The 23,204-nt window shown below is 44.5% G+C and overlaps 1 protein-coding gene across 8 annotated transcripts in view; it reads left to right on the forward strand.

Annotated features, from left to right (window-relative positions):
* SCUBE1 (signal peptide, CUB domain and EGF like domain containing 1) overlaps positions 1-23,204 on the forward strand; it is a 234,040-nt gene that overhangs the window by 187,227 nt on the left and 23,609 nt on the right. For all 8 annotated transcript variants that reach the window (XM_043969294.1, XM_043969295.1, XM_043969297.1 and 5 more), the window contains 2 exons: positions 16,286-16,408; positions 20,781-20,897. In XM_043969294.1, coding sequence (XP_043825229.1) covers positions 16,286-16,408; positions 20,781-20,897 — 240 coding nt within the window. The remainder of the gene's footprint in view (positions 1-16,285; positions 16,409-20,780; positions 20,898-23,204) is intronic.

Consider the following 23,204-nt stretch of genomic DNA (forward strand, 5'->3'; position numbering starts at 1 on the left):
CACCAGGCAAGGAAAACTGTTTGGCCACAGCAATTCATGAGACCCAACTAAAAGGTGTGAATCCCAATAAATGAAAAGTACACCTGCTTGTGTAAATCAGCTTATGCAGATACATGTACACACACATACCCACACATGCAAACAGCTGTTTTTCCATAATACTTGGGGAATGGTGGCATCCTGGGTAATCAAAGATTCTGATTACTAGTTACCACTTATACCATACATGGGTGAATACTTTTCAAAGAATTAAAATACCACAAATACACTGAGCATGAGTTGATTTTGTGTTTTGATGAGTCAGAAGGCACTTAGGAGGCTGTGATACATGAGGGTCACAATTAAAAATTGTTGTTGTTGTTGTGTTTGTTTGTCTTTCATTCTCAAAGAAGACCGTGACATCAGGATGATGTCATAACTTGCAGTGAATTGGATTTAAGTGAGGAAGGGCTGTGCAAAGTCTCACTCTCTCCTCCGGAGCCATCTGGGTCCAGTGGCAAAATATAGATCAGGATGACTGGGGATGGTTCCAGATGTTTAAGGCAATTGGGGTTAAATGACTTGTCCAGGCTCACATAGCTAGTAACTCAGCTCACACAGCTAGCTGCCCCCACTACAGCATTCAGAAGTGCAGGGAAGAAGAGATTGGTGATTTAGGCTCTGGGTGGTTCTTAGGGTTCTAGATAGAAGGAAGATCATAAGATCTAGATCTGGAAGGCCCATCAGAGGCCTCCCAATGCTCTTCATTTATCAATAGGGGAGGTATCTTACCTCATAGCCAGTAAATGACATGGCCAGAATTGAAACTCAGGTCTTTGGACCCCAAATCCAAGTATTTTTTTCATTACACCACATTTGGGAGCAAGGTGGAGGAAGAGAGGTGTGTAATTTTATTGGTGTAGGAAACTCATGGGGAGGAAAATTTCTGTGCAGATTGGCACCTGCTCAAACCACTCCAGTATCTTTGCCAAGAAAACTCCAAAGTGGGATCGCGAAGAGTAGGACGTGACTGAAGCCACTCAACAACAACCTCAATTCAATCTTAAGAACATTACGTGAGGTGATAGAATGTTAAGTGACTTGACTTGCCCAATGTCACGCAGTCGATGAGTGCCAGAAGTAAGGCTTGTTCCTCTCACACACCTCCACTGCCTCTCCTTAAAGGGCCTTTCTTTTTATTCTCCTACATTAGAGAAGGTGTTCAAATAAACCACACGTCTGTGGCTTCTCCTCAAGCCCTCGGAGCCATTCACTACCTTTTCTTCCTCCTTTGCCATCACCCTTTCTTAGCATCTCCAATGGACACAAGGTCTGTTCCATGCTGGCCCCACTTCCCAAGGTTCCCATACACTCATCCCCTCGCCTCCAGTGCCTCCATTAGTCCTCCACTGAGTGCCCCCCAATTTGCTCGAGGTCTTTCTCGAGTTTCCAAAAGCAGTGCAGTGTATGGATATCTTATGCATAAGATACATAACATCTTTGCTATCCAGGGCAAATTCAGGATTGCTCCCTTGAGAGTTCTCTTAGCCCAGTAGCAATTAGCACATGCATATGGGCCCGGATAGAAGCAAACAGAGCCCAGTTCAACCAGCACTATAATCTACTACAGTCTGTGCTGAATGTACCCAGGGCTGGGGATTCAAAGATGAAACGATGACAACAATATAGTCTCTACCCTCGAGGGCATTATGTTCCACTAGCAGGATCTGACCCATGAATAGACAAGCGTATACTCACTCATCCAGAGGACAAAAAAGCTAAACTAAATATCAACTTTTAAAAAAAAATATGAGCATAACTTTTATTGACTCTTTCCACTTGTTAACATTTATTTCCAAAGAGTCATTCTTCCTGAATGTCAGTCAGGGAGCTTGGTTGGTGGTAGGTGCCACCAACCACTTTCTTTTATTTGTCATTCACAAAGCCTGGCACATCCCAAGCCTTTAACAAAGTCATGTCCCCACGTGAATGCCTCTGTGCAGCTCTCTAGAGCTGTGGCTTGATCAACGTGGGCTAAGGACAATGTCTGTTCTTGGCTAATGCAACACAATGGCTCTCCTACACTCTAGAATCCACAGTATCTGAAAACAGAGCCCAGACTCTGAAGCTAAGCTCATCTCCCGACCACCATCAAAGAGAGGCGATGTGGCCCAGCAGAAGAGTCAGGACCTAGAAGCAGTTGGAGTTTGAAGCCCACCTCTGGACACCAATTAGCTCTGTAACCACTGGGGAGCCTTAACTTCATCTGTAAAATGAGGCTCATAATGCTAGCAGTCCCAAGCTCAAAGGGCTGTTGGGAAGCTCAAATAAGGTCAGTTAGAGTGCTTTGCAAACTGTTAAATGTTACAGAAATGTCCACTATAATTATTATTTCAGGCAGGTCACTGACAGTGGCAGATTTCTGCCCATTTCAAAATGACCTTTGTTAGCTATCAGTGGGAAAATTCTAGCTCCTTCCCTCCCCATCCCCACAGTGAAGAGCAAATAGGACCTACATATTGGTGGTGACTTCAAAACAAGAGACAATCAGAGGGGAGGGGTTGTGGTTTTTTAATCCGAATGACTGTGTCCCCTTCAAAAGAACAACTGCTGAGATCTTTCCGGGTACTTTGCTTTGGAAAATGTTTTCAGACACTGGTTCATTTCATTCTCTTCAATTCCATGAACATTTATTAAACGCCAGGAACATTTATTAAACATATACTCATAACTGGAAGAGCTACAAAGATGAAAAATCTCTCATCTCTGGGAGATCACAGTTTAATGGGGGATAGGGCACATGTAGAGATGAAGTATCATGAAGGTAGAATGGACAAGGGCAAAGAAGAGATCTAGACAAAGTACCCCAGGAGAATCTGAGGAGGGAGAGAGGACTTTCTGTTTGGAGGGTCGGAAAAGCCTTCATGGAGAAGGGGAAACCTCAGCAGAATCCTGAAGGAGAAAAGAGATTGCCATAGGGAGAGATGAAGTGACAGTGGAGACCAGCTATGGAAATGGTCTTTGTGAATAGACAGAAGCTGGAGAATAAGACTGAGGAACAAATAATGATCCTATTTCTCTATTTCATGATGTTCTAGAAAGAGAGCACTGTGAAATAAGACTGGAAAAGTCAGCAATATCCAGAATATGGAGGGCTTTTTGAATGACAAGTTTGGGAAATCTCAGCACTGGCAACAACTCTTCAGTCTTGAGGAGTGGACTTGATTTGGAGAAATAGTCGAGTCATCTGGAGCCAAGTTTAGGGAATGAGCTGAATGAGCACTGGGGCATGTTTTCTGCTGCATCACACCTAATAAGAAGAGGTCTCATTTACAAAGCTTTAAGGGTTATAAAGCATTTCTCTCCTAACAGCTCTCTCTGTAAGGTTGGCATCTTGTCAACTTTACAGATGAGGAAACAGGCTCAAAGGGATCATCAGCCAGGAAGTGAATGTGACTTTCTTCTCTCTATCTGTGCCTTTGTCCTGCACCAGGCCACCAATCGGTCAGAAGGCAGGAAACAGCAAGAAGATTGCTCTGCTGGTCACCCCCTTGCCCTCTTCCTCCCTGCCCCCACCTCTGTGTCTCCTGCCTCCCATCACTGGCATTTTATTAACTGACCTACTCAGTAAGAGTGCTTCTTAACCTTCTGCCTCTAGGATAAGCCCAAACCCTGATACATTTGGGTCCCAGGATTGGCTGGAGTTTACTCAAACATACTTCAGTGGGGCTGTCTCATTGCCATGGCTACCCAGTCAGCCACATCTGGGATTCTCCAATACTGAGCACTAAGGGCTCTGCATAGGTTTCCCAGGCTGATGGGGAATGATGGGAAGATCTGGGTGTCCTGAGAACTTGCAGAAGCACTGGGAAATCCCAGGTAAAGCAAAAAGATATTCACTGGCCTTGTGACACCATCCCAATGCTCACCTATCGGGTTAGCAGCCTCCAATCAGAAAACCAGACTGTGAACCTCCTGCCTTTGGCACTGGACTTGGCAAGGCGTCTTTTCAGGCTAGAAGTTCATGGAACTCTCATAAAGCAGAGAATGTGGGTAAGAGGCTGAGGTGAAGGCCCCCTCCTCACTTTCTGGTCTTCTTATACCTTACTCCCCACCATGTATTCTTCGCCCACTGACACTGGTCTCCTGGCTGTGCCTGCCACAAACAAGACCCTCCATCTCGCTGCTCCAGGTATTTTCTCTGGTTGTGTGAGGATGCTCGGTGCTCACCAAGCTCGACTCCTTTTAACACTCTTTTTGAAGGCGGTCTGGATGCCCCACAACTTCTGAACAGCCCAGCGGCCGTGGCCACTTCCACTTCCTGACGCCGAGCTGCTTTTGGTGCAGTGGAAAGAGCTGGAGCTCTGAAGTCAAAAGTCCTGGATTCAAATATGTATCAGACGCATACTGTCTGTGTGACCCTGAGCAAGTCACTTCACCTCCATGTGCCTCAGTTCCCACCTCTATTAAAAAGGGGGTGAGTCCCCTGCAGGCTAAATTGATGACCCTATGATCTTGACAACCCTACGATCCACCCTCCTGAGTGGCCAACTTTGCATTGAATTCACCAAGTATCAGTGCACACTCTAACTTCCTCTTTGTCAGGGGCCTCCCCAAGATTCCCCTGATGCTTCAATCTCTACCCTGGATGCCGAACCATAAACTGCAGCATGGTCCATCTGCTTATCCTCATTGCGACAGCTGCATCAGATGACAGAATATGCCACAAAATTGTGCTTTTTGTCATTTGGGCAGAAGATGACACAAATTCTTCCAGTCTCTTTATCCCCTTCTCTGCAAACCTGTGTGTGGTCCTCCCACCTAACTCTAATTCCTTTGTGATTTCCCATCATTTACAGTGAGACAATGAAGGCTTCAGTTCTACCAGAAGCCCATTAATTAAGTCCCTGAACAAGGATCAAACATGACAAGTACCAGGAGTTGTTAGTGTTTGTAGATTGTCTACAAGAGCCCCTGGGCCCCCTTCCTGATGCTCCACTATTATCACTGCAGATGTGAAAGGTGACATTCGCTTGCAATGACCATTCAGGGCTAGGTAGTTTTATCTGTTTCAGGGGTTTCCATGAACAAGGAGTGTACTACTTAGTGACCAGTTGTACAGCGGGGTGCCCTTCTGTACTTGGCTGCCACAAGGCCTGCACTCAAGGCCTCTCTAGCCTGGCAGGAACTACCAGAGCTGTCCCTCCACTGACGTAGCTTTCAAAATGCCAAGATCAGTCACTGCCAGGACAAAATGTAGGATCAGAAGAGGGCTTTTGTGAGAGAGACAGAGAAGAGGGGGAGAGAGAAGAAGGGGAGGGGGAGAAAGAGACAGAGGGAGAGGTAGCGGGAGAAGAGAGAGACAGAAAGAAACAGAGAGATAGAGGCAATCAGAGAGACAGTGGGAGACAAAGAAGAGAGACAGAGAGAAGGACAAGAGACAGACGGAGAAAAGAAAAAGACAGATAGACAGAGGGGGGAAGAGAGAGCAAGAGAGTAGTTGAAGTTGTAAGAATAAATGAGTTTTCCAAAGAAATGTAGAGCAAATATACTACTCGTTAAGAATATTCATAATTTATATCCAAGAATTTTCATAGAAAATTACTCCAAATCTTAGACTTTGGGGTTTGTCCATTTTTGTTTGTAGCCAATAAAAGTAAATTTCAAGAAAAGCAGTCCATTTGGCTATGGTAACTATGAATTCTTTCCTTCCTCAATTCCTTCCGGCTTCCGTCGCTTCCTTCAAATCTCACTGAAAATCCCACTTTGGGCAGGTAGCCTTTCTCAGTCTTGCTAGGCCATTTATCCATGACTATCTACTCCTCCGGTATGTATGTTGTTTTGATGCATGTTGTCTCCTTCATTCGAGCGTGAGCTCTCGGAGGCTAAGGACTATTTTTGCCTCTCTTTATATCCCCAGCTCTTGGTACAGTGCTGGCACAAAATAGGCACTTGTTTGTTTGCTAACACAGTTGCGAGAGATGGACTGGAGAGGGGAGAATCATAGAACCCCAGAGACAGACCCCACACACTGTGGCCTGCCCTGGGCTAGATCCTCTTGAAGGGGAGATTCAAAGGAAGAAGACAAAATTAGTCTCAGGGTTGGGAGGGACCTCAGAGATCACCAAGCCCAAACCCGCCTGAACAAGAATCTCCCCTGCACCCTGTCCCTTAAGTGGTCAACCCTACCATGGTAAAGTGTTGTAGCACACTGAACTGCAGGTCACTAAAATGTCTTTCAAGTGAACTTATTGGCTGATGGAATCCTCCCAGTCTGTATTCGGCTGGGGGCTCCTCTCTCTATTGACTTTGTCACCTGGAGTCTGTCCTTTCACTTCCCTCGTCAGTACAATGAAGGGTTGGACTCAATCAATCTTAAAGGTCTCTTCCAGCTCTTGATCCTGATGCAGGATCCTTCCCTGCTCTAATCCTGTGACCCCATTTCAGAATTTACAGTCCCTCCTATTCAGTTTAGATTTGTCCCATAGTTCTAGCCTAGCAAGACCTTTGGGGACCCCCGTTCTGCTGTCGTATGCATCAGGTATCCCTCCCAGCTGGACTGTTATCAACAGAGTGGTTACACAGGCTGAAGATATTGCACAGCCAAGATTTTGGACAAGGCTGAGACCTGGTCAGAAGGGAAGCTGGACACATCTCAGATAAATCAACTGCCTGAGTGAAGCGTGACTGTTCCAGGTTGGGCCAGATTAGATTTCAATCTTAGCAAATGAGAGCAGCTTTAATCGGATTAGTTCTGGGGGCCACCTCAAAGGAATTGGGCAAGGCAGTCACACTGGCCATTCCATTATTTCACCCAACTTCCAGGTGAGTTTGGCAGGTAAGAAAGGAGGGGATGAGTCCTCTAATCTCTTGTTTCTAAGGTCCCTTGGATATCCAAAGCACACAGCTTTGCTAGGCATTCTTGGAGCCGACCTAGGCTCAGGCAGGTGGAGGCAGGTCCTTACACTGTCCTTCTTGGCCTAATCTTTCTTCTGTTATCTTTGCAATTTCCTAATTAAGCCTGAGCCACAGATGCTAATCTGCCACACCTGGATTTACAGGGAACAAATTTCCTAAAACTAGGGCACCCATTAATAACACCTGAGAACCTACTAGTCTCCTTTTAAAACCAACCTGGCTTTTCATTATTATCCTGTGATGTTTCAACGGTTAACAATCTCATTGGTGTGAGCAGGATCTCATGGAATGCAGATCAAAACCTCTCTGTCTTCTTAGCCTGTGTGGTTTGCCTATGTGTCTTTTTTATAAATTCCCTATAAAAGGTCTACCAGATGCACTGGAAACCTTCCTCTTGTTCTCTTAATATTTCATTGGTACTAAAAAGCACTTGGTCTGCCCATCTGTTGTTATCCTTTACTCCTACAATGGAAAGAGTCCCCCACCCCTTTCCAGTTCTTGACAATGAGGCAGCATGACTGAGTAGTGAGACAGCCCAGGGGGACTTGGAGTCATGAAGGTCTGGGTTCTTGGCCACTTCTACTACTTGCTACTATATATAAATAATTATCTGCATGTCAGTTCTTATGAATACAGATGTCTTTTATGCCATTTCTCAAGTGCAAATCATTAAGATTTCTAAGGATAATCATAACAAAACTCAAAATGGCTTAGTGGTAGTAGCAGCAGTAGCAGAAACCATCATGATGATAAGAGTAGTAAGAAGCAGTGTGGGTACAGAGGGATAGAGAATTTCCCTATGACTCAGAAAGGCTGGATTCCAAAGGTAGTAATTATATTTATATTTACATTTATATATATATATATATATATATACACATATATATGTTCTTTTCTTTGTAGTGAAATGAAAAAAAACTCTAGAAATTAGAGGGTTGCCTGCATATTAGGGAATGGCTAAACCAATTGTAATAGGAATAGAATGGAATATTGTTCAAAAAGAAATGAGGAAATGGGTATATTGATAGGAAACTGGAAAGAGCTCTATGAAGTGGTGCAGAGGAATGTGAGTAGAACAAGGAAAACAACCTATAGAAAGATGAATATTATGGAGAAAAGATAACTTTAAAAGACTCTAAACCTGTGTTAGGAAAAACCACAAATTCAGAAAATTGAAGATGAAATATGTCACCCACTTTGTTGGAGAAATGGACCAAAATACAACGTGAGACTTGCATTTCTGAACATGCTCAATGTGGGAATTTGTTTTGCTGTACTATGCATTTTGTCCTGGGGGTTTTCTTCTGGTTCCCAGGCTTAAAGGGAGGTATAAAAGCCTAAAGAAAAATGTGAGATGTACAAGAGAAAAATCTCTAGGAGAGGGAGGGAGAGATCATCTCACTCAACCTTCTCTTTTTTTTTTTTTAATTTTAAAAATTGTCACTGATACCTTTGGTTTTCTCTCACCTTCATTTCCAAAGATAGCCCCCTCCCCCATAACCACCCTTTGTAACAAAGACTAAAAAAGAAGAAAGGAACAAAGCAGCCCAGTAAACTAAGTGAGTTCTATGGAAGATTTGATGCCCATGTTCCCTCCACTTCTGCAAAGGGAGGGAAGGAGGAGGCATATTTTTTCAACTCTTCCCCAGCACCAATCTTGGTCATTATAATGAACACCATGTTCCATTTTTATTTTTAGCTCTTTCCACTGACATTGGTGTAATCATTGTTTCTGCTGTTTTCCTGATTCTTCTCCCTGCCCTCTGCATGGATTCCTGTCTTCCCAATCTTTTTTGGATCCTTTAAATTCATTCTTTCTTATACCACAGTAATATTCCAATACATTAATGTACCACAATTGGTGTAGCCATTCCCAATCAATGAACATTTGCTTTGTTTCCAGTTATTTTCTACAACAAAAAGCACTAGAATTTTGGTATATATGGTATTTTTATTTTTGTCTCCTTGAGGTATATGTCTAGCAGAAGAATCTCTTGATCAAAGGACATGGACATTTTACTCAGTTTCTAGCATAATTCTGCTTTCCAGAAAGTTAAACCAAATCATAGTTCCATCAACAATGTATTAGTGTGCCTGTCTGTAGACCCTCCAACAATGACCATGTCCATCTTTTGGTATGTTTACCGATTTGCCTAGTAGGTCCAAGGTAAAACTTAAGAGTTGCTTTCATATCCATTTTTGTATTATTAGTGATTTGGAGCAATCCTTTCTATGGTTATTAATAATTTGTAATTCTTTTGAGAGCTGTTTGTTTATATCCTTTGACCACTGGCCCATTGGAAAATAGTTTTGGCTTTATATATGTATTAATTACCTAAATATCTTGCTTATCAGACTTTCATGGGATATTTGATGCAAAGATTTTTCTTCCCCTGATTAATACCTCCCCTTCTTATCCTAGCTGCATTGAATAGGAAAGGATGCTGACTTGTGAGTGGCTGTAGTGGCAGGCTATTATTGGGAATGAGTGAGTAAATGAATGAATAGGTGAATGAATGAAATGAATTTATTGAATGCTTACTCTGTCCCAGGCATTGTACTGACAGTGTGCTAGTTGACATACAGAGAACATTTGGCATGAGTTAGTTAAGTGGCTGCCAGGGAGAATGCTTGAGTCTAGGAAGCCTGAGATAATGGCACTCAGTGTTGATCTTAGGTTTAAGAATCACCAATATCAGACTAGGAAGGAGTCTTAGAGACCATCTCCTCCAACCACTTCATTTAACAAATAGGGTAACTGAAACTCTGAGAGGTAGAAGTGTTTTGCCCAGAGTCACCCAGCTCATGAGGGTTGTAGTAGGACTTTTCTGTTTATGGTCAGGAATCTTTTCCACCATACACCAATGACTACTTCCCTTGTATCACTCCAGTGGCAGCAGATGAGGGGGGAGGCTTTCCACAGGAGTCTCTCTGGGCTCAGGTTTGAGTCTTGAGTTATTCCATTACCCCTACATTGCATGTACAAAGACAGAAAGCAAGTTGTGATGAAACTGGGAAGTCAGCTTCAATTCTGTGCTGCCTATCTGAGTTGTACCAGCCAAACTTCTTCTGGTTGAGGTTGTCAAAGTAAGGGGGCTCAGGGAATTGGACAGCCTAGCGGAGGTCTATCTTCACCACAGCTTGGAAGGGAAAATTGACCCATTTCTATTATTTTTCCACCTATTCTGTGTGTGGCATCTGGGCCAAGGGATTTGGATGTGGTCAATATGGGAATCTGTTTTGCTCAACTGTGCATTTTTGTTAAGGGTTCTGGTTCCCAGGCTTAAAGGGATTCCTATAATTGGTGGAGAGGTTGAACTAAATGACCTCTGTGAGTTCTTTAGTCTGATACTCTAGGTGTCTATCAATCTCTGTAAGTTGCAGAGAGGTCAGTTTGGGCTTAATATAAGGAAGGATTTTCTAATGATTAAGGAAAGGAAGTGAATAAGCATTTATATAGTGCCTGATATGTGTCAGGCACTGTGCTAAGTGCTTTACAACTACTATCTCATTTGATTCTCACAACAACCCTGCAAGGTAGATCTCATTACTATCTCTGTTGTACAGTTGAGGAAGCTGAGGGAAATAGAGGTTAAATGACTTGCCCAGGGTCACACAGCTAGTAAGTGTCTGAGGCTGGATTTGAACTCAGGTCTTCTGCACTCTAGGCCCAGTGCTTTGTGCACTCTGACACCCCCTAGCAGCCTATTTAGAGTTGTCAAGCACTAGAATGAGCTGCTTCAAAAGGAAATTAATGGGGCAGTTAGGTGGCGCAGTGGATAAAACATTGGCCCTAGATTCAGAAGGACCTGAATTCAAATACAGCCTCAGATACTTGACACTTACTAGCTGTGTGACCTTGGGCAAGTCACTTAACCCTCACTGCCCAGGCAAAAAAAAAAAAGAGAAATTAATTCCCTGGCACTCACTAGATTTCAAGCTGTTGAAACACAGCATATTTTAATAGAAAGAAAGAACCCTGGTCAACAAAGAGTATAGAAACCAGGATTCAAGGTCCAGATGAGATTTATTAGCTGCACAACTATGGGCAAATCACCTTATATCTCTTTTGGTGGGGGGCAGGGGGAAATGAGGGTTAAGTGACTTGCCTAGGGTCACACAGCTAGTATGTGTCAAGTGTCTGAGGCTAGATTTGAACTTAGGTCCTCCTGAATCCAGAACTGGTGCTTTATTCACTGTGCCACCTAGCTGCCCAAAACTTTTTTTTGGGGGGGGGGGGGCAGGGGAAAGAGGGTTAAGTGACTTTCCCAGGGTCATACAGCTAGTAAGTGTCAAGTGTCTGAGGCCATATTTGAAGTCAGGTCCTCCTGAATCCAGAGCCAGTGCTTTATCCACTGCACCACCTAGCTGCCCCCCTTATATCTCTAAGAAGATATTTCCTAACCTAGAACATGAGATTGTAATAGTTCCATTACCTACCTCACATGGTTGCTGTGAGGAAAATGCTTTTGAAACCACAATATGCTACAAAAGTAGAAGATGGGTAGCAAATTATTTGTCCAGAACGCTGCGAAGGAGCAAGTTCCTGACTCTGCTATAAGTCAAGCAAGATGCCAAATGAGGCCCCTTCGAGCACTCGATTCTGAGTCTCAAAGTTTCACAGAGTCTGACTGACTCAGCAAAATAAACTTCCTGCCAATGTGAGCTGTCCAGCAATGGGATTCTTTGCCTCGTAAGGGAATGAGCTCCATGAAGTCAGAAGTACAGTAGAAAGGGCCTTGGCCCTCAAACCAGGAGACCTTAAGTTCAGGTCCTGGCTCTAACTATGTGACACTGGCAAGCACACCCTCTCACGGGCCTCTGTTTCCCCACCTGTGAAACAAGGGCACTTGCATCCAAAGGGTTTTGTGAGCATTTAAGTGCCTTGGAGAACTACATCAATGGAATGCACTCAGAGACTGGATGGATGAGGGTGTGTCAAGGTCACAGCCAAATGCTAACATTCTGGATCCAGCATCATAAAGTGAATCTGTGAGGAAGCACAGATTCCTCCCAGCCTCTAGCAATGCATGACCACAATCCCACTGAACACAGATGATTCAGAGGCAGACCATCAGGATGGCAGGAGGACTGCATAAAGGAGAAGAAAAGCTTGGGGAGGGCATGCTCACTGCCTTCATTGAGCTGGAGGGCTCTCTTCTGCAGAGGGACAGGACTTAATCTGTTTGATCTCAGATTGCAGAATTAAGAGGAATAGAATAAAGTTTCAGAGTGGCAGATGTTGGCTAAATTTAAGGAATAACTTCCTAAAAATAAGAGCTGTACAAAAGTGGAATGAGATGTCCTAGAATATAATGAAGGAATGCTGAAGAAGTGATCCTTGTTCAAAGATGGAGTCAGCTCAATCAAAGCTTCTTGAACTGGTTTGTGACCCAATATGGGGTCATCTAACTGAATGTGGGGGTTGCAAAAAAGCTGAGAACCACAAATGGTTATGTCTACCTATTTTATATACCTACATACCCGGGGTTGTGTAAAAATTTCTTGGGCAAAAAGGGTTGTGAATGGAAAAAGTTTAAGAAGTCCTGAACCAGATAACCACTGGGGTCCTTTACAACTGTTAGATGCTAACAAACAAGTTCCTTCATGGCTTTGCTTTGGGACAATCCCAGGCACAGAAACCCCTCAGTTATACAACAAGGTCAGCAGGCTGTGGCAAAAAGAGGACTAGATTTGGGGTCATAAAACGTGGGTCCCAGTCCCAAGTATATTATTACTCGTGACTGTGGGCAAGTCACCAGGGAATTCTGGGCCTTAGTTTTCCCCCCTGTAAAATGAGGGGGTTGGACTAGATGACCCCCAAGATTCCTTCCAGCTCTGAAATCCCATAGATAAATCATGCAAATGGAAACTGGGGCCCCTCCCTTTCTCCCTTACCTTCCCTCCTCCTTGTCCTCTAAAAAGAATGGTTTGTTATTTTACATGCTTCCTACAGAACAGTATTTATAGCCATGGAAAGAAAAATAGTTGGGGAAGGTGAGGAGAGGATGGAATTTATGCAAACCAATTGTAGCCCAAGAAGGGGGCGGGGGCTTAGTGTTTTCCTGTGAAATGTCCCATTCTCTGTCTTCTCTACTGAGGGAAATCATTTTCCTCCTCCCCATCAGTGCTGTTCCAGCCAATGGAAAGAAACACAGAGGAAGGTGGTTCAGGACTCTGAACATTTTCACAGTTAGTAGCTGCATTCCATGCATTTCAGAAGGTCCACGTTTCAGAAGGAAGTCCCAACACAGAGATCCTACAGTGTTTGGCTAAGAAGACCTTGTTGACTAAAGAGCAGAACCAAAAATGTAACAAACCACAACAGAAAAGATAATAGCAGCTTACACAGCATTTTGTGGTTCTAAATCACTTCAGTATCATCTTATTGCATCCTTCCAAAAATCCTGTCAAACAAGTAACCCGAGGGTTATTATTTCCATTCTGCAAAGAAGAAAACAGAGGTTCACAAACTCAAAGAGTTGGAAGGGACCTCTTAGGTCCTCTAGCCCATTGAACAGAATCCCATTCTTTAAAATACTCAACCAGAGACAGTGCTGCTGCTGGATAGAACAAGCAACTTTGGGAGTCAGGAAAATCTGGGTTTGAACCCTACCTCCAGCACTACTACTTATGTAAACCTAGGCATGTTAGGAAGCTGTAGGGACCAGCCAAACTACACTGGTGATTGGGTATATGCAGAAGAGGCCATGAGTGTAAGAGATGCGGCAACAGAACACAATTCAGGTCAAAATCAGAGGAGAGTGTAGAGAAGTCTAGGGGATTGGCTAGGCAGAAGAGAGAGGTGTTAGCAATAACATCAAATAAGTGCCTTCTGTATGCAGAGCACTGTTCGTGACAGTCCCTTACTTCATAGAGTTTATGGTCTAGTACAATACACTAACCCTAATTCTGAGTTATAATTCACAATATAAGTACACTAAAATGTGCAAAGTCCCATGGGAAATCTGAGGAGAGAGATCATTCAAAATCTGATAATGGAGATGATGAAGTTCCCCCTAGAGAAGTGCCTTTGATTTGGACTTTAAAAGAGGAATGAGAATTCAGCAGGTGAAGTATTCCCTAAACATGCTTCTCTCTCTCTCTCTCTGTCTCTCTCTGTCTCTCTCTGTCTCTCTCTCTCTCTCGCTCTCGCTCTCTCTCACTCGCTCTCACTCCCTTTATCTCTCTGGGTCTCTTCTCTGTCTCTTTATCTCAGCCTTTATATCTCTGTCTCTTTCTGCCTCTGTCTCACTCCTTTATCCTCCCTCCCTCCTTTCCTCTCTCCCTTCTCCCCCTCTAATTTTCTATTCCAGCTCTTATTTTCTATTCCATTTCTTTGGTTCTTGTTCTAAGATCTTCTATTCCTCTCTTTTTCAGGATGTATCTTTTCTCCCTATGCTGTAAACTTCTCCAGGACAGGGATCATTTTAGACTCCTTGTATGTCTACATCACAGTGCCTTGGGCAGAAATACTAAATGAGACAGAATGTGACATGTGGCAAAGAGCTCTTCATATCTATAGGGTCACCTGGAAGCCACAAAAGGCTAGGGTTCTCCTAGGCTGTATTATGCATTGTGACTAAAGCCACCAAACTAGTGTCAGAAATTGTATGGAAACTTGGGTTTCCTGAGTCTAGGACCAACACCCCTCCGCCATACCACTTCTCATCTTGTCACTATCTAGAGATGTTTGAACAGAGGCTAACTAACTTCATGAGGTAGTACAGGATGAAACTATACTATGCACATACATTCAATAACAATTTGATGAATGAATGAAGAAGTAAATATTTATCTAAATTGATTCTACAGTGTCAGGGTTCCTCAGCCTCTGATGCAGGACCACCCAAAAGAATAGCAAGAGGCTCAGAAGGTATTATCGCTGACTTTGTGAGAGCTACAAAAACTGGACTACACTTTTTGTTTTGCCACATCCTGGTTGAATAACCATAACCAGATTGCTTCCGTTTTCCAAACATCAGTCTCTTAACTCTGTGTAATCAGGGTTTGGACAAAATGGTCTCTATAATTCCTTGTAGCTTTGACATTCTGTGATTCTGAGCGACCCCCCTTCCAACAAACATACCCATTCCAAAGACAGACCACAGAAAGAGGCCAAAGTAACACCCACAGAAAGGGGTGGCCACGAAATGGAGGGGGGCTGACTTCCATTCAGAGAACACATCTGCAGCCTCGGCCTTTAGAGTAAGGCTCAAAGGAGACTCTCCTAGAAATTTGGGAAGGCATCAAGTGCCCATGTGATGAGAAGGGTCAGCCTATGTCACTGTTCATTCCCCTTCTGGTACCTTAGAAGACTAACTGGATGTGCCCAGAGACAGCAATATTGTTGTTTCTGGATGAAGAACTATGAATGACTTAGCTCTTCTCAGCAATACAATGATCCAAGACAATTCCAAAGGACTACTGATGAAGCATACTCTCCACCTCCAAAGAAAGAACTGACATTGATTGACCCCAGGCTGAAGCATATTTTTCTCTTTTTCATTTTTTTCTTTTATCCAAGTTTTCTTGTACTAAATTACTAATATGATAGCGTTTTACATAATTGCACATGTATAACCTATATCGGATTGCTCACTGCCTCAGGGAGGGGGGAGGAGAAGGAAGGAAGGAAGGATAGAATCTGGAACTCAAACTTTAAAGAAAAATGTTTATTATTAAAAGAATTAGTGGGCCAGCTAGGTGGCACAGTGGATAGAGCACCAGCCCTGGAGTCAGGAGGACCTGAGTTCAAATCCGGCCTCAGACACTGGACAACTTACTAGCTCTGTGACCCTGGGCAAGTCACTTAACCCCAATTGCCTCACCAAAAACAAAAAAAAAAGGGAGGAGGAGGAAGAAGAAGAAGAGGAAGAAGAAGATGACGACAAGAATTAAGTGGAACTGTGCTTTGTTTCCTGGAGCTGCCAAGAGATGGCAAAGCATAGGGCTCCTTGCAAGCATTTGCCACTTCTAGTATTAGACAGCAGTTCCCCAACCCTGGGTCCCACCACTGTTGAGTGGAAGAGCTGAGCCTAGAACCCAAGGCTCTGGAATCTCAGGCCAATTTGCCTTCCTATTACACCACTCCCCTGCCTCAGGGAAGCACACCCACTAACTCTGGGACCCACAATCACATCTTCCCAAGTTGTTGTGCATTCTAGAGAAATCAGAGAGGGCAGCAAAGTGTGGTTTCTACTCTGTACCACTGGGACTCAACTTTTTCATCTGTGAAATAAAGGCATTATACTTGATGATCTTGGTGACTAGAATTCGAGGCTGGAGGTCTGGTGCTGACCCCAGAGTAGGGGTGGGGCTAGGGGAGGCAAGTTTCATGCATGTCTCTTTTTTCTGTGAATTGACTTTTCTTCTTTGCTCCCTGTAGACATTGATGAGTGCTTGGTGAACAGTGGAGGCTGTGACCATTTCTGTAGGAATACAGTGGGAAGCTTTGAATGTAGCTGCCAGAAAGGCTATAAGCTACTAACAGATGAACGGACCTGTCAAGGTAATTCTTTTTTTTTTTTTGTGAGGCAATTGGGGTTAAGTGACTTGCCCAGGGTCACACAGCTAGTAAGTGTTAAGTGTCTGAGGCCAGATTTGAACTCAGGTACTCCTGACTCTAGGGCCAGTGCTCTATCCACTGTGCCACCTAGCTTCCCCGGTTATTCTTTATAAACAGCTAATAGCTGTTTTGGTGACTTCAGACTCCCCTGTGCTGGACAGTACTGAAGAGGGAGAATTAAGTCATGCTATGCTGTCAGGGGTGGCTCTGCTTGGTCACGAATCAAATTGAAGAGACCTCAGAGGCCGTAAGATTTAGAACAAGATGGGACCTCAGAGATCACCTAATCCAATCCTTTACTTCAGAGGACAAAACTGAGACCAAGAGAAAGGAAATGACTTGCCCAAGGTTGCAAACTGAGTGAACGGCAGAGACCGCCTCAAACCGAGGTCTCCTGAGTTGGGACTCAAGGCTTACAACTGCTCCTCCTCACAACCTGCTTGGGACCTTTGCAACAGCCTCCCAGGAGGGGTGGGTTGGCACGGGGCGGGGGGGGGGGGGGGGAGGGGGGGGCGGGGAGGCTTTGCTTTTACAGCAGTTCTGTTGTTTCCTGCATTTGTGACCTGGGGTAAGTCACTCAGCATTTACTTCAAAGCTCTGTGAACTGTCAGCACTTAGTAAGCATTATTGAACTGAACGGAATTGCTTGGGTGTCACCTTCTCCAAGAAGGCTTGTCTGATCCTCCCAGCTAAAAGTGATCTCTCTTCTACAACATCTCCTCTGAAGCTCTCCCCTACTTTTCTGTGTTACTTGTCCTACCTCTTCCCCTACTCATAGCACCCAAAATAGCCTAGAAGCTCCTTAGGGGCAAGCACTGTTGTGTGCCTAGCCCAGGGCCCTGCACACAAGAAAGGGGACAGCTTGACCACTGGAGTGACCCCCCCAATACCTGTTCTCTGGTGGAAGTCATCAGGCTCTTGCCCTGCTGCTGTTTTCTGGTATCTCAAGTAGGTTGCCACAACCCCAGCCCTGACCTTGTGCCCCTCTGTGCCTCACCCTTCTCTTCTTTAACATGATGGGGTTGGCCTCAATCACTCAAGATACCACCCAGCTGTGAGTGCTAAGAATTTACCTGCCTCAGAACAGCTGGTGAGACTAGCATTGAAGGCCTAAGAGCGCCACCTTATGGCAGCACATGTAGACTGGCTCACTAGGATGGCTTTTTTCTCAAATCAATCCCAGAACTGTCTTTGGATTTTCATGGAATCAAAGGCATTTAGAGCTGGAAGGGCTTGGAAACACCGTCTAATATAATCCTTTTTTTACAGTTGGGGAAACAGAGGCCCAGAGTGTTAGAACCAGAACTCAAAAAAACCCAACATACCATCTTGACACTTTCTCAATAATGGCCTTAAAAACTGATGACATTTGGCATGGTACAAGGAATGAGCTCTCCTGCTTATCAGCTGTGTAAACTCTGAGCAAGGCATTTTTCTAGGATTTTCAATTTTCTCAATAGATAGATACATGACTAGATAGATGACAGAGGCATGTGTATACATTATACATATATATACAACCATAGATCTCTCTAATTTGCTCAGATTTTAGCAAAACTTTTGATCAAATATGTCGTTCTATTCTTGTGGAGAAGATAGAGAGATACGGACCATATCATGGTCAGACACCCACAGCCTGCAACACTCCAGAGTGTGGCCCAACCCAGACTAAACAAACTAGGAATCTAAACCAGGAAACACATAATAAAAGAAATAAAACTACAATAAACAAAAACCTAGGTAATGTGACAGTTTACAACTATGTCAATATACACCTGCCACAGGGATCCTTATATGTGGATTAGTGGCCCCAGACCATACTGAACTAGATGGCAGTATAATCAGATGGATTCAGAGCTGGTGGGATGACCAGAATAAAAAATCAGCTGTTAATGATTTAATGTCTATGTGGCAGGAAGTCTCCAGGGGAGGACCCCAGGGATTAACCCCAGGCTGCTGTCTGACATTTTTATGAAGGACTCAGATAAAGGAATAGATGGTATGCTCATCAAATTGGCAAATGACAAAAGCTAGGAGTGGGGGGTGGGAGGGGTTAAGCTAGCACACTGGATGGCAGTCAGGCTCCAAAAAGATCTTGACAGGTTACTAAGTAGGGATAAGTCTTGTTTACTGACTCGAGCTAAGACTGGTTTTTACATTTTGATGCTTAGGTACCAAAAAAAATCAGGAGGAGGCCTGGATAGACATCAGTAGTTCTGGAAAAGCTCTTGGGGTTTCGGTGGCCAGCAAGAGTTCAGTATGAGTTAACAATGGGATGTGGCTGGTGCCAAAGCTAATAGAATATTGGGCTACATTAAGAGCAGAACTTCCAGGAAAATGAAGGTGATGTTCCCACCGAGCTCTGCCCTTGTCAGTCCTCAGCTATAGTATTTTTTTCAGCTCTGGGTGCCAAGGCTTACAAAGGACATTGAAAAGCTAATGTTAAGAAGGCTGTCATGATGGGGAAGGATCTGGGCATAATTAGTCTGGGGGAAGAGAAGACTCTGAAACTATCTTCAAGTATTTGAAGAGTTGTCACATGGAGTTGAGATTCAATTTGTTCTCTTTGGCCCCAGAGGGCAAAATCGGGAGCAGTGGGGAGAAACTGCAAAGAGGAACTCTTAGGTGTGATGTCAGTAAAAGTTTTAGAAAGACGGGAGCTATCCAGCAGTGGGATTGCTAGCCTGGGGGTGGGGGTAATCACCCTTCTTGACGGTCATGAAGCTGGACCATTTGTAAGGTGTGTTGGAGCTGGGATTCCTTTCGTGCATAAATTAAAATCAATGGTCCCCTTCTAACTCTCCAGTTCTGTAAGTGTGCGAAGGTCTCTTCCAATTCCAAATCTACAATTCTGTATATTACAGTAACAAGCAGTCTGAATCGGAAAAGTCCCAAGTCCACATTGGCCGAGTAGCCCCATTTTACAATCTGCACTGCCACCTAGTGGCTGAGTTCCTGAACATCTGATCTGATTCTAGTTAATTCAACCCAAGAGTGTCTCCTATGTGCAAGGGAGTGTGAAGGAGTTACAGGTGGGTGTGAAGGGTAGGAGATGAAGAAGGTTGATATCAGCTGGATACACGATCTTCCTAATAAGAGATGCTCATCATGGCATGGATTGTCCAAGAAGGTGCCAATCTCTCTGTCATTCCCATTCTTCAAGCATCTTGTTGACCAGTCACTTCCAATCAACTGTCCACACAGCTGTCAAAGTGATCCCCATAAAGTGCAAATCTGGTCATTCATCCGGCAGCCAATAAACCCCAGTGGCTCCCGATTATCTCTGGGCTCAAATAGAAGCTCTTCCGTGTAGCATTTGAAGCATTTCCTACAATTCCCATCTTCTTACACATTTCCCCCCTCCACAAACTGCAGTCAAGCCCCATTGGCCTCACACACAACCCCCCATCTCCTGTCCCCATGCCTTCCCACTGGCCACCCTTTATGCCTGGAAGACTCTCCTTCCTCATTTCCACTTCTTAAAAACCCCCATTTCCTTAAAAACTCAGCTCTAGCCCCACCATGTAGGTTTTCCTCATCTCCCCAACTGCCAGTGGCCCCAAAATTACCTTGTATCCATTTTGACGATTTTCTGTACACGCTTAGGGTCTGGGGTCACTAACCCACATAGAAGGACCCCTGTGGTGGGTGCATATTGGCTTAGTTGTAAAATGTCACATTACCTGGGGTTTGGCCTATTGTATTTTATCGTATTTTTACTTTTACAGTTTGAGCTCCTTGTTTGTTTAATCTGGGTCGGGCCACATTCGAGTGCTGCAGGCAGTGGGTATTGGATACATGTGATCTGGTCTTGTGTATGTACGTAATTTCTCACCAGTTCAAATGTAAGCTCCATGAGGGCAGGGATTTTTCCACCTTTGCATTTGTATCCCCAGAACTTAGCACAGTGGCTGGCATACAGTTGGTATTTAATAAATGCCTGTTGACCAATGGCTTATTAACCATGAGAGAATTCCTGCTCAGGTACAGGTTAGACCAGTTAGCCTCAAGTCCCATGCTACTCTGAGACTTGATGAGAACATGAGTATCTAAGAAGTTGTCCTATGGAGGAAGATCAGACCAATGGAGAAATGTCGGAAGGAAGCCCATTTCAGCTCAATGGAAGGGGAAAATGCCTAAGAGCACTGTCCAACGATGTTTTGGGCAGCCCCAAGTGCTGCATTACTGGGGGTGGGGTCTTCAAACAAAGACTGAAAGAGAGGGCACTTCTTCAGGTGGGGGTCTAACCATCTGGCCAACTTTGAGATGATAATCCTAAAGTCCTAACCAGTCCTTTCTCCCTTCCCCCTCCCAGACATAGACGAGTGTTCCTTCGAGAGGACCTGTGACCACACTTGCATCAACTCCCCAGGCAGCTTCGAGTGCCTGTGTCACCGCGGCTACGCGTTGTACGGCCTGACCCACTGTGGAGGTTTGGAGTCACTCGTTTAGCCAAAGGGGGTGGGGGGTCTGATACTTCCAGAAGTAGGCTAGGCAACTGAGAAACAAGCACTGGCCGGGAGGGATAAAGAAATTAAGTTGCAATCGAATAATATCAGAGAAGAAATTAAAAATAATTAGGAGTTAAATTAATTTTGGTTAAGTCATTCCCTCTCTCTGGGCCTCAGTCTCTTTACCTGTAGAATGAAGAGATTAGACTCAAGAATCTCTCCATTTGCTTCCCGCTCCAGCACTGTAGGCTCCAAAGCCTCCAGCTCTAATGTTCCGTGTTCTAAGCACTAAGTAAGGTCTCCTTCCTGTTCTAACAGTTCCCAACTCTATTTAAATGTATCCTTCATGGTAATATCAGTCAAGGTATTGAGGGAAGGGGGCAAGAGGAGCAGGGAAGACTGTTGAATGGCAGGACCAGAGCCACACTTATTTGAAAGGCTGCGGAAGGTTCCTGGGCCCAAAACAACTGAGCGCCAATCTACAAAGAAGCTGAGGAAGCCCTCTGGGCCTCAGGGTCCTCCTCTTCCTGAGGCTCTCCCAGCTCTGTCAGATGTTATGTTCGTGTCTCGTGTCTTCTGTCCAAGGAGACTTTCACTGACAGGAAAGGCTGGCCAGGGGCCAAACAGTGCTCCTGCCCTAGCATCTCTTAGTCCTAGATCTAACTGGAATTCTAGGAAAGAGGCAAACCCATGAGCTCTAGAGCCTTCGGAAGGACTTGGGCTAGAGCTACAGCCTGTGACCAGATAATGAGCTGGGGACATGAGAAAATAAACCCTCAAGAGGATAAGGATATAGATCAAAGCTATCCCTAGAGAATAGCAACAGAGGTTTGGTCACTAGTATGAGAAGGGAAGAGGGGAAGAGGTGTGAGGAGAGGGCTAAAGAAGGCAATGTCAAGAAGAAGGGAAAGGAAGCAAAGGCATTCCAACCAGCAGGTACCAAAAGAAGATCAGATGATCATCCTCACATACGGTCTACCCAAAAATTCTCAACCCTCAACCCTTGGGTGTCTGGTACCAGAGAGATAACAGTCCTACCATCATGTGCTTAGCATAGTCCCTGGCACATAGTAGGTGTTTCATAAATGTTTATTGACTGCCTGACTGGCTTTGCCCTGTCAGACCACTTGTGGAATGTTGTGTCTGATCCTGGGTACCATATTTTAAGAAAGGCACAGAAAAGCTGGAGATTATCCACATGAGGGTGACCAGGATGGTGAGTGAGATCAGAGACAAAGCTACATGAGTCCAGCTGAAGGAACCAGGGAAGAGAGGACCTAAGTAAGGAGCTAGGCTAGATGTCACCATTATCTGAAGAGATGTCATGCACATTGTCTTTGGAAGGATGACAGCAGTGGGGGTGCAGAGTAGGGACGCAGAGGACCAGATAGGACCCTCATGTAACAATGAGAGCTGCCCCAAAGTGAAGTGGGCTGCCCGTTCCCCATCATTAGAGGTCTTTGAACAGAAACTGGCTGGCCACTGGTCAGGTAAAGTTGGAGAGTGGAATCCTATACAGAGATGAGTGAGACAACGTAGTTGCTTTCGACTCTGAGATCCTGTGATTCTGGGGCTTTCAGTCCAGTGCTCACTTACAAGTGTTGGAAAATAATTTAGAGATAACCTAAATTCTACCCCCTTAGTTTCATAAATGGGGAAACTGAGGCCAAAGAAGAAGAGCTTTAAGAGACTAAGATCTTAGTTCAGAGCTGAGACTTGTCAATCTCCAGGGTCTCATTACTCTATTCTACCTTTCATGATGGCCCCAACATAGGAAGAGTGAATATGGGCTTGTTCATACAAACTAATTTTTTCTAACTAGGGGCATCTCTCTTAAGTCCAAAAAAGGAGAAATAATTACACTACAGACTAGAACATATAGGAATAGCATAATTGAAAAGTATAAAGTCATAACGGGCTTGAATCAAGTCATCATTATACTAGACTATAGTTTATTATGAGAAGCTAGGCATTTGGGGGAGGACCAGAGCTGTGCCCAAGAATTCTAGCATCTTGGGTAAACGAACTGGGGTGGGGATGAAGAGGGCATCTGCCTTGGGGGCAGAAAGAGATTGGGAGATTGAAGCTGGGCACTAGGAAAAGGGGAGAAGACAGGGTTGGTGGAGGAGCACCTCAGGCCCTCCCATGTCCTCTCCCTGGGGCTAAGCCTTGGGATTGAGGAGGGCCAAACATCCCAGCCCTTGAAGGCTGAGGCAGTTAGACATAATGGAAAGAGCTGGAGACCTCAACTTGACCTCACTGTGCCAAGTGAGTCGTTGCTCCTCTCA

This window comes from Dromiciops gliroides, chromosome 5 (genome assembly GCF_019393635.1).
Source record: "Dromiciops gliroides isolate mDroGli1 chromosome 5, mDroGli1.pri, whole genome shotgun sequence".
NCBI classification, from domain to species: domain Eukaryota; kingdom Metazoa; phylum Chordata; class Mammalia; order Microbiotheria; family Microbiotheriidae; genus Dromiciops; species Dromiciops gliroides.